Here is a 12,636-nt window from a genome sequence, read left to right as displayed (position 1 = left end):
AAAGTGAAATGATGGTACTGGGATGTAGTCACATTACATAAAGTATTATTGAGGGAATTAGACTAGGAAATAAGAGGCTAAAAGTAGTAGGTGAGTTTTGTTATTTTGGCAGCAAAGTAACTGATGGTGGCTGAACTTAAGAAGCTAAAACACTTCTGAAAAATAACAATTTGTTAACATAAAGTATAAATTTAAGTATTAGGATATCATTTCTGAAGGTGTGGGTGGTCAATGTGGACAATGAAACAGTTCACACAAAAAGGGAAAAGAAGCTTTTGAAATGTGGTGCTATGGAACTATCTTGAAGATTTGACGGGTAAATTCAATAGCTAAAGAGGAGGTATTGAATCAAAATAGGGCGAAAGAGAAATTTATGGCTCAATTTGAGTGGATGGAGGGATTGGTTGATAGGACATACCATGGAGGCATCAAGGTGGTGTCACTTTGGTAATGAAGGGAAGTTTTGGTGGTAATTTTTGTAGAGGGAGACTAAGGCTAGAACTGGATAGATTATCATGGAGAGCTGCATCAATTGAGTCTCTGATCTGGAGATGACGATGACAAAAATTAGAGAGCATATAAAATTATAAAAGCAAAGGAACCAAGTGAAAGTAAAAATATCATTGTTTCAGACGCCAAAGTTTACCTGCGATGGGCATAAAGTGGAAAAGTACTGTTAAATGACAAATGTTTAATTTGGCCATTAGTGTTTGCAATCTTCAGTAAACTTCTTAAATTGTTAAAGGAACTGTAAATTTCTGGTAGTAAACAAACAACTTTGTCTGGGCTAGATTTTAAATGAACAAATTGCATTTAGCCGATACTAAAATTTTAAATATTTTATGGCAGTTGATTTCCCTAATTCGTGTGATGTAGTGCCCCGTAAGAAGATAGTTGTTCGTTGTTATATGATTTCCATGCTTCACAATATTTGTTGCAGCAGTTCCCACTCCCAAGTACATTTCTCAGTCACACAGGACATGGCAAAGCCATTCCCCCCATCCCATCTACTCACTGCGGTTCACAATTCTAACTGAAAGGAACAAGAAGGAAATGGAAAGCCCACTAACAGATTGCGATCCCTATTGGAAACGTAAAACATTTGCCATTTAACTCTACTTCTTCATTCTGTGGTTCGTTGCTGGCAAAACTCTGTGTCTTTTCAATGAAGCTTTTACTTATAATTGGCTACTTTGCTTTTCCAATTTTATATGCTTCCTAATTACTGTAATAAAATAATAAGTTTGTTTCATTTTATTAGATGTGTACTCCCCATTTGTCTAAGTTTCCTGTTATACTCTTAATTCTGATTTCACAATAGTGATGTTACAACATTTTAAACTTTTTTTACACTGTACTGCTTGCACTTGAAACCAAGCATGCTCATGCACCCTCTGTAAACATAATTCTTCCAGTTTTGAAATATGGTGCATGAGCGGGTGTGGCAAATGATTTTAAGTAACCACTGTGAGTGTTGGATAATGACTTGACATGTTATTTTTGTAACAAGATGTTGTGTATATTGTTATTTTATTGTTCTTCTTAGCTTGTACCTTTTTTTATATTTTTAATTGTTTACTTTTTATAGTAATTTTGAACAGTAGAAAATCCACGAAGAAATAACGACAGCATTATGGAAAGGGTAGATTGCTACTCACCATATAGCGGAGATATTGAGTCACAGAAAGGCACAACAAAAAGACTGCTAAAGACATAAGCTTTCAGCCAGAAGGCCTTCTTTCAAAAGAGACAACACACACACACACACACACACACACACACACCGGCGCGCGCGCGCGCGACACTGCTCTCACACAGTGAACAATGTCTCTAGTTGCTGAGGTTGGCCAGAGACAGTGGGCATGTAGTCAGGAGAACTTTTGTGAAGTTTGGAAGGTAGGAAATGAGGCACTGGGTAAGTCGTGAGCAGTTCTTGGCTAGCTCAGTAGATGGAGCACTTGCCCCTGAAAGCCGAAGGTGCCTGTTTTGAGTACATCTTGCACACTCTGCTGCAGAGTGAAAAATTCAGTTTGAAAGTATACATATGAAGGAAGGACTTTTCTATTGGTAATATTAGAAAAATTTTAAACATGGCTGAAGCAGCAACTGTTGAAAATCTTCATGGCAAATGATAACAGCCAAATAGTTGCAGAATAAATATTTATTTTCACCTTGTTCACCAGAAGAAAATACACCTGAACAGGATGACACCTTCATTAGCAAAAACCTTAGCAATGTAACTGACATAGAAGAAAAAACACTTATAGCTTTAAGTAACCATGAAAATTACCAAAGTATTACAAGCACAAATACTTTTAGTCACTTACTAAAATCACATCCTGCAGTGGAGAGGCATAAAACAATCGTGCAAAAGGCGCCGTCAGTAGTTAAAATTAAAACATCACCTCCATCTGTACAGCATAATTATAAATAAATAAATAAAACTGATGAGAACTATTTAAAACATCCGCATACAATAGAAAATATGAACACCAATTTGCCTGTGTCCTAGCGCCAAGCAGGTGAAGCTTACGCTAAGGAACATACCCCACAACATAGGGCACTAGTGTTATGCATGAGAATCTCGCGCAAATTAAGGGCTAAAATACACTCCTGGAAATTGAAATAAGAACACAGTGAATTCATTGTCCCAGGAAGGGGAAACTTTATTGACACATTCCTGGGGTCAGATACATCACATGATCACACTGACAGAACCACAGGCACATAGACACAGGCAACAGAGCATGCACAATGTCGGCACTAGTACAGTGTATATCCACCTTTCGCAGCAATGCAGGCTGCTATTCTCCCATGGAGACAATCGTAGAGATGCTGGATGTAGTCCTGTGGAACGGCTTGCCATGCCATTTCCACCTGGCGCCTCAGTTGGACCAGCGTTCGTGCTGGACGTGCAGACCGCGTGAGACGACGCTTCATCCAGTCCCAAACATGCTCAATGGGGGACAGATCCGGAGATCTTGCTGGCCAGGGTAGTTGACTTACACCTTCTAGAGCATGTTGGGTGGCACGGGATACATGCAGACGTGCATTGTCCTGTTGGAACAGCACGTTCCCTTGCCGGTCTAGGAATGGTAGAACGATGGGTTCAATGACGGTTTGGATGTACCGTGCACTATTCAGTGTCCCCTCGACGATCACCAGTGGTGTACGGCCAGTGTAGGAGATCGCTCCCCACACCATGATGCCGGGTGTTGGCCCTGTGTGCCTCAGTCGTATGCAGTCCTGATTGTGGCGCTCACCTGCACGGCGCCAAACACGCATACGACCATCATTGGCACCAAGGCAGAAGCGACTCTCATCGCTGAAGACGACACGTCTCCATTCGTCCCTCCATTCACGCCTGTCGTGACACCACTGGAGGCGGGCTGCACGATGTTGGGGCGTGAGCGGAAGACGGCCTAACGGTGTGCGGGACCGTAGCCCAGCTTCATGGAGACGGTTGCGAATTGTCCTCGCCGATACCCCAGGAGCAACAGTGTCCCTAATTTGCTGGGAAGTGGGGGTGCGGTCCCCTACGGCACTGCGTAGGATCCTACGGTCTTGGCGTGCATCCGTGGGTCGCTGCGGTCCGGTCCCAGGTCGACGGGCACGTGCACCTTCCGCTGACCACTGGCAACAACATCGATGTACTGTGGAGACCTCACGCCCCACGTGTTGAGCAATTCGGCGGTACGTCCACCCGGCCTCCCGCATGCCCACTATACGCCCTCGCTCAAAGTCCGTCAACTGCACATACGGTTCACGTCCACACTGTTGCGGCATGCTACCAGTGTTAAAGACTGCGATGGAGCTCCATATGCCACGGCAAACTGGCTGACACTGACGGCGGCGGTGAACAAATGCTGCGCATCTAGCGCCATTCGACGGCCAACACCGCGGTTCCTGGTGTGTCCGCTGTGCCGTGCATGTGATCATTGCTTGTACAGCCCTCTGGCAGTGTCCGGAGCAAGTATGGTGGGTCTGACACACCGGTGTCAATGTGTTCTTTTTTCCATTTCCAGGAGTGTACATACTAGCCAAAATGAACAAAATGTTGTAAATCAAAACAATCTATCGTTATAAACAAAAAACATAAAAAAAAATCATTTAAACCACACATACACATTGAAAACCGCGAACAACAATCATCAAAAATAGTAAAATCCCAACGAGACAGGAAAGGAGCATCTCACCATGATCAACAGACAAGAAAACTAGCTTCTAGTCAGCCAGACTATATTATGTTAGAGCAAGAAGGGGTTTGAAACTATCCAAAAAAAAAATTGTTTCTAAGCTGCACCTGTTTATTAACAATAAATCCATCTTTGTGAGATAGATCTTTGAAAATTTCTAATTCCTTGAAGAGGTCCAGTTTGTAATCCGTACTCACTTCATGTAGGAGTTCTATGTCATCCAGTTTATGTGGCGTATGTTGTAAGAGCAATAGATGTTCAGCAAACATGGAATTGTACATGTTTTACCCATTTTTACCTAGCATGTGTTCTTTATATCTTACTTTAATGGGTCTACCTGTTTGTCCAATGTAATACTTGGGGGCAGTCATTTGTACTTTTGTAAACTCCAGATTTAATGCTAAGTTCTTCCCATGCCTCAATACTGTGAATCACTCTTTGTTTTAAGCTATAGCTTACGGAAAAGACAACTCTACAACAGTATTGCTTCTGCAGAAGTCTCCTTATCTTGTATGATACGTTCCCCAAAAATGGAATAAAAATAAAGTTATTACCCTCGCTGTTTTTGGCCCTGTTATCTCCTAAGGTTGAACATTTTACAGCTGTTCTTTGTTTTTTTCCTAACAATTTGGTCAATTAACATAGGGTCGTAACCATTGTTAATAGCTACAGATTTTACTCAAGATATTTCTCTTTCTAAACAATCCTGTTTAGTAAAATCCATAGCTATTAACAATGGTTATGACCCTATGTTAACTGACCAAATTGTTAGGAAAAAAAAAAATAGCTGTAAAATGTTAAACCTCGGGAGATAACAGGGCGATAAACAGTGAGGGTAATAACTTTATTTCTATTCCATTTTTGTGGAACGTATCATAAAAGATAAGGAGACTTCTACAGAAGCAATTCTGTTACAGAGTTGCCTTTTCCGTAAACAATAACTTAAAACAAAGAGTGATTCATACTAGTGGGGAACAGGAAAAACTTAGCAATAAATATCCACAGTTTACAAAAGTACTTGTAATGACTGTCCCCAACTATTACGTTGGACAGACAGGTAGACCCATTAAAGTCAGACATAAAGAACACATGCTAGGTAAAAGTAAGCAAAACGTGACAATTCCACATTTTCGGAACATCTATTGCTCTTACAACATACACCACGTAAACTGGATGACGTAGAGCTCCTACATGAAGTGAGTAAGTGTTACAAACTGGACCTGTTCACGGAATTAGAAATTTTCAAACATAAGGATGGGTGCAGCTTGGAAACAAAAATTTTTTGTATAATTTCAAACCCCTTCTTGCTCTAATGTAATATAGTCTGGCTGACTAGAAGCTAGTTTTCTTGTCTGTTGATCATGGTGAGATGCTCCTTTCCTGTCTCGTTGGGATTTTACTATTTTTGATGATTGTTGTTCACTGTTTTCGATGTGAATGCGTGGTTTAAATGATTTTGTTATGTTTTTTGTTTATGACGATAGATTGTTTTGATTTACAATATTTTGTTCATTTTTGCTAGTATGTATTCTAGCCCTTAATTTGAGCGAGATTCTCATGCATAAGACTAGTGCCCTCTCTTGTGGGATATGTTCCTTAGTGCAAGCTTCACCTGTTTGACACTAGGACACAGGCAAACTGGTGTTCATATCTTCTATTGTATGTGGGTGTTTCGAATGGTTCTCATACTTTTTATTTATTAAGACAGAGTGTTTAAATTAGCACAACCTTTAAAATTGTATGTATCCTAGTGTTTTAATGTGCGCGACTGTCTTGCAGTTACCATATGTACCCTCTCTCAGTGAAATAGTCTGCCCTAGTGCATCCACACCCTCTTCAGGCTAGTTCACAGGCTAAGTACTGATAATATGTCGTGTTCACATCAACCATCTCTTTATAATTATGCTGTACAGATGGAGGTGATATTTTAATTTTAACTACTGATGACGCCTTTGGCACGATTGTTTTATGCATCTCCACTGCAGGATGTGAATTTAGAAAGTGACTAAAAGTTTTTGTGCTTGTAATACTTTGGTAATTTTCATGGTTACTTAAAGCTATAAGTGTTTTTTTCTTCTATGTCAGTTATGTTGAAAAGTTTTTTGCTTATGAAGGTGTCTTCCTGTTCAGGTGTATTTTGCTTCTGATGAAGGTCAATTTAGATATACCGAAACCGTGGTAAAGGATTTCAATAAATCTTTATTTTGCAACTGTTTGACTGTTATTATTCACCATGAAGATAATATTAGACAGAAAATGAGTGCCACTTCATCAGTTGCAGGAATAGTTGGAGTAGGGCTGACAGTTAGAGACAGTGTTAAAAATAATGTCCAGTCTCTGGTTTATGGAACTAAAAAAAATCAGTAGGTACTCCGATTCCATCAAAAATATTATCAGTACTTACTTTTTACTTATTCTTTAAACAGATTACTGCATCAGGTTATGTTACAGTTTGATAGACAAGAAATCTATGGTATTTTGTTGCAATAACTTTTACATTGATGTTACACCTTATGCTGTTCTGTTTCAGAGATATCTGTACTCCCCATGAACTGTCAACAATAATAGAAGTGAATTCTCCGCAAGTACCTCAGGCACAGGCAGCTAGTGCCACTGAATTAGTCACAAATATTGTGGAAGATAAAATTATTGATAGTAATACGCAAAGTTCTATCCCTGAAGTATCTGCAACTAAAGAGAAAAACAATAGTTCTGTTGAGGAAGGACCTTCATCTGCTGAAGATAAGAGTTTATCAGATTGTGGTGGAGATGTTGTAAGAGATATAATGGCTGAACTCTTAGAGCGAAAATTGTTGACAAGCCCTTACCACTGGTTGAAAGATGAATATGAAAAGAAGCTTGCAGAACATGAAAGTTCAGTGGCTGAAGCAGCCTTGTCCAATGAGGATAGCGAGAGAGAAAATTTAGGTGCAAAAACTTCAAAAGAAATTTTAAATAGCTCACACAATGTCACAGATACTCCAGAACACACATCGTTCCAAACATCTTCAAAGTCTGGAAACCTAAATATTGAAGAAGAATGTCCATTTGCCTGTGGTACTAGTGTTCACCAAACAGATTTGCACAATGTGTTTGAGAAACTGGGAATAGGATGGGCAAACAGTATGCTACAAAAAACTCGACAAGCAATGACCTACAGTTCTTCCAGCTCAGAGAACTCACATGATTTTTCTGCATCACGCAAAAAGAATTCTCTAAAAGATGCAAAAACATCCAGGGAGGAACATCAGGCTCTGAAATGTGAAACTAGTAAGTCAGCTGTGATCCAAGACTTACTGCAGTACAAAAAAGAGCATTTTGTACCTGCAACCTTAAGTTTAAAAGATGTTTCAAAGCAGAAGTCAGCTAACCCTGAAAATTGTATAAAATCAAATATTTCTAAAACCAGAGAAACAGAAATTTCTACTGCAAGATGTGTTGATGAATGTTTAAGTATAAAAGTTCCGAATATTTCTTTAACTACAAAATTAAAACTTTCTGTAAGTGGTTCTAACAGCTCATCATGACAGTAACATTTATTGCTGCCTGTTCCACTAGTCAGCCTAAAGGTTAAAAATTTGTTTTGTTTAATAGATAAAGTTTTACTGTGTATTGATATACTTGTGTATTTGTCTGTATAAATATAAACTAAATTTATTGTTGTGTCTGTTCTTGTATTAAAATTTCGTTTTTTATTTAACAAATAAAAAACTGTTATGTTAACTATTAATTATACCTGGCACTGTAAAGCTTTGGAAAAAATGACATACTGTTTTAGAGCGCTAAGTAACTGACTTAAGGTCTTTCATTCTTATATTTTTGACACAATTACATTAACATTTCACAATGTGATTACCAATTTCGACCACCCGTTGATCATTTTCAGACTCTCAGTATGTAAGAAGAGGGTACCAGTAAACTATGTAATGTATACAGTCCACCAAGTAATTATGTAATGATAAAAATGATTCTTTTTCATTATGTAGATAAAAATTTGGTAGGTTTTATAATGTGTCTTTGTGTCCCCTTTTTATCTATTGACTGATGAAAGATGACCAATGCGTAGTCAAAACTGATAATGGCATTGTGAAAAGCTCATGTGATTGTGCCAGAAACTATAAAAGTAAAAATCTTTTGTGCTTGGTGTTATATAGCTTTTAAATATCTCTTAAAGGTCACCTTGAAAAACAGTATGGGCTGCGTTTAAAAGGTTTTTATAGCCATTCCAGCATTTGAGTGTACAGCATTTAACAGCAGCAACATACACGGCAATCTGTGTACTGTGAGACAAACGGTGGGTTGAACATCACAAAGCATTTGTCATTGATACAGAGACACACAATATCTGCCACTGGTGCTGCGTTGTACACTCAAATAATGGTTTGGCTATTAAGTATTTTAAATGAAGCTCATGGTTTTTTAAATGTGCTTTAACAAATAAAAATAAGGCTTCAAAGTATCCCAGGAATCTAGCATTCCTACTCCATCTGCATATCTATTCCTCAACATGACACAGGGTACCTTAAATCACTGCTAGCATTTCCTTTCCTGTTCCACTCAAAACCGGAGCAAGGAAAAATGACTGTCTGTTCCCTTTTAATATCAGTTTTGCACATTGTTAGAAACAAGAAGAAGAAATTAATTTTTGGCAGTCTTGTTAAATGTAAAGAGCATTATTGTCTTTTGTAGATGTACTGTCATCGAACAAAGGGGGGGGGGGGGGGAGATATTGATTTTGGTAATATCCAGTACCATCATAGTAATATCTTTCTGTACAAGTGGTAGACAGTTGTTCGAAGTGCTACATACTAAATGGATGATAGTGTTTTTGGCTGGTAAAGAAACCTATACAAATATATGCAATTAAAAACTGCCTGGGTAATAGTTGTTTTACATATCAATATGCTCCTTTCTACTCGTCTGCACTTTATTTTTGATAGTTCACAATGTGATTGATTTTTTAATATTACAATTCTGTCCTGAAATGCCACCTCCTATGATGGTAGATGTGTACATTGACATAAAATGAATCACCATTATTTTAGCAAAATCTGAGAAAACACTTCGACAACAGGAGTTGCAGAATATGAGATAAAAAACCAGAAACTCTCACATTTTGTTGTTCAAAGAACGTAATATGACAATGTCTTTGCTAGAATGCCACATTATTAAACAGCACTCATCAGTCACAAATGAAGGAAGCAGATGAAGTAATCTGAAAAGGACTTATACTTTTCATAATTTACCCTCATTTCACATTGCACTTAAAAAGTCAAAACAAATATTGCTCATCGCCGTATGATGGATAAAGCATAAACTGGCCCACCTTTCAGGTATTTGTGGGGAGTAGTACTTACTTATAGTAATTTGCTTCGAATTAAATGTTGCCTGTTAGAAACGTAAAATTACTGTTACATTGCAAACACTGACAGCAGTGAAAATTGATAATACCTATTAAAATATTCCGAGCGCAACTACAGCAGCTGGGACCACTAAGACTTTTGCATTCGAGTCATACATCAGTCTTTCTATAACACATGAATGTCATCCACTGTATCTTTTCTTTTAATGAAATCTATTGTTTTCATCCAAGAAAGTAACAATTTGGCCTGTCAGAGTATCACACTTGATTTAAAGGTTATAAATTTAGCAAAGAACATTCTGTGTATTCAAGACATTGATTTGTATTGTCTCTGGGAGAGGTTAGACAGGGTACTTTATTAAATTACTTTTTTAACATTCTAAACAATAAAATTAGTCTGCACAGAATCATTTCCAGCACAAGTGCAAACTGTAAGTCTTGTCACCAGTGCAGAAAATATTTCTCCTGCAGTGTTTCCTGTGTCTGTCAGTACTGTCTGACAAACAAGTTGGGCTCAGCTGCCTATAATACAGGGGGCCACAACAGGAAATTACACGCTGGTGCTGGCCGGTGTGGCCGAGCAGTTCTAGGCGCTTCACCCTGGAACCGAGCGACCACTACGGTCGCAGGTTCAAATCCTGCCTCGGGCATGGATGTGTGTGATGTCCTTAGGTTAGTTAGGTTTAAGTAGTTCTAAGTCTAGGGGACTGATGACCTCAGATGTTAAGTCCCACAGTGCTCAGAGCCATTTGAACCATTTTTTACAAGCAGGTAGGCTGTGAGTGCCGATTTCACAGGCGAGTTTTGCTGCACCACATACCTGAACACAGTCGGGATTTTTCATATTTTCTTGTATGGTCAGTGAAATGCTGATATAAAGTCTCGTAAGGATGTCAACCTCTTTCACCATCTGGGACAGCATCACGTGTGAGCTGCTTCCCCCAGCAAAAAAACCAAACCTTTTGTTAGACCAAATAGATCTTTGCCATGGAGTAATCCCCGGTAATGTGTCAAACAAGAATACAAATTTACAGCAGATAATAGAACAAAAAGATGTAAATAACTATTACATAAACCCGAGTGTAAGAAACACGTACATGTGTTCTCATTCATAGTGGCATGGGCTTTCCAACTGGCTGGATACTGTCACATGTCTACAAAGGAAATGATTTATAAATGAAAAGTGAAAGTACAAAACAGAAATTTTACTGAACTATCATAAATGCATACGTACTGTTTTTAATCACTACACAGGTGATTACAAGTCATCATCACTCAATTTCTTGTTGCTACTTTATTTGTAAATAGCATTGTCCTCTATGCCATCAAGCGCATTAGAAACAACTTTCTTTTTTAAATGCATGATGAACAGTTTTACTCAGTATACATTTCCAAGATTGGTCAATCGACTCGTACACTTGAGACAAACTTGCATGCTTAACACATCCTCCAAGTGTTATTTCATTAGCCATTGTGTGTACATATTTTTAAGTTTGTCCTTAAATGATGGCTTAGTTAAACAAACATCTAATGGCTATAGCATTGATGCCATCCAAACAGCCAAGTCCATTCTACTCTCTCTACTACTTTTCTCTTTACAGCCTAGATAGTATGACTTGTGTATGAATATAATAATACAAGCATGTGTGGGAAACCTAGCTAGGGGCCAGAATGACATTCATATACAAGTTTCATCCAGTCTAATACCATGTCCTCCGTGGAACAGCTACTTTTGCTAGCAAATATAATAATGCTGTTTGGAAACACCTCAAACTTAGATAACATCTTGCATTTAAAAACAGTGAAAGGTGCCACTTTATGGCCAGCAGTTCTCCAAGCAAGCATGACAGTCATGAGCTGCTTTTCATCACCCCTTGACAGTATCTTGACATCTTTCTTCCATTTTACTTCTACTGTATGATTTGTTGGCATATCAAAATACACCAGAGTTTGGGCTACATTGCCTATCTGATCATGAAGATCATCATTTTTGATGCACTGTCTGATTATGAGAAACTGAAATTCAACAAGTTTTTCTCGTAGTTTTATGGCAGCCTCTGTGAATCTGAAGTGTGCCTGTGAGGAGAAAATACCCAGTGTTTCATCAAATAGGCAACCCAATTGTGGTTCCTTTGAAAATTGTGATTTTCTGCTGTCAAGCAACTTAATGTGCTTTATTTAACTTGGATAATTTGTGCACTCACAGGCTTCTATCATTGCCCCGTAACAAAATCATTCAGCACAACTTCCAGCGTATATTAGTGACTGGTTTGTCACCCAGAAAATGCTTTAGGATTGTTGGAACAAGCTAAAAGTTGTTTCGTTTTCTATCTGCTCCGTCTTACATTATTCTCATCAAACCCAAATCACTGACCTGCAACACGATTTGATGTTTCCTCAATGAGAGAAATCATTTCTCTTTTCAACTCTGCAGTATAGAGAATGCACTTCATTGTGGTAGGCTAAAATCTGCCACTTCACAAAAGTACTAAAGTAGACTTAAACAAAGGATTAATTCCAAATGTACCATCTGCAAACAATTGGCCTGTGGGATCAGTGGGAGAAACAAATGTAGTTAGGGGTGGGGGTGGGAAAAGGGGGGGGGGGCTCAGTGCAGGGGAGAAGCTTCATCCATTGCATGCAGCGAAGGTAACATGATTCACATTGATCATCTGGTATTGTAGAAATCTCTCGCAGAAGAAACGAGGTTTCATAAAAGCGCATTTGTAAGGACACTCGTGTTCAAATGGGGAACGTACTTTTACTAGTGAATGTGAAATTAAATTAAGGCAGCAGGACACTTATTATTGCTACATCACAAATGTTGGCAGCATTGAGAAATTACTAGATGTACATTGACGAGTGCTGATGGCTTCCGAAAGAAGCTGGAACCGCTGAAATGTAAAACTATACTTACTGTAGTCGCCAGCCTCTGCAAGTTTCTTAAAAAGTCCATTTTGAGAGTGTGTGTGTGTGTGTGTGTGTGTGTGTGTGTGTGTGTGTAAAGAAATTTTTTTTATTGACATGAATATCTGAAAAACAGATAAATTCAGAGATTAGCAATGTTAAATGTGAATT

General features: G+C 38.5%; 1 protein-coding gene across 1 annotated transcript in view; it reads left to right on the top strand.

Moving 5' to 3' along the window:
• Positions 1–7,796, top strand: part of LOC126195236 (uncharacterized) — a 233,811-nt gene extending 226,015 nt beyond the window's left edge. Inside the window, exon 9 of the mRNA XM_049933762.1 lies at positions 6,727–7,796. Within this exon, the coding sequence (XP_049789719.1) occupies positions 6,727–7,723 (997 nt within the window). The 3' untranslated portion in view covers positions 7,724–7,796. The remainder of the gene's footprint in view (positions 1–6,726) is intronic.
• Positions 7,797–12,636: the final 4,840 nt, after the last annotated feature.

Source organism: Schistocerca nitens, chromosome 7, assembly GCF_023898315.1.
Source record: "Schistocerca nitens isolate TAMUIC-IGC-003100 chromosome 7, iqSchNite1.1, whole genome shotgun sequence".
Classification (NCBI taxonomy): Eukaryota; Metazoa; Arthropoda; class Insecta; order Orthoptera; family Acrididae; genus Schistocerca; species Schistocerca nitens.
Note: the sequence above shows the minus strand (reverse complement) of the source record. Positions and strands in the feature narration are given on the sequence as shown.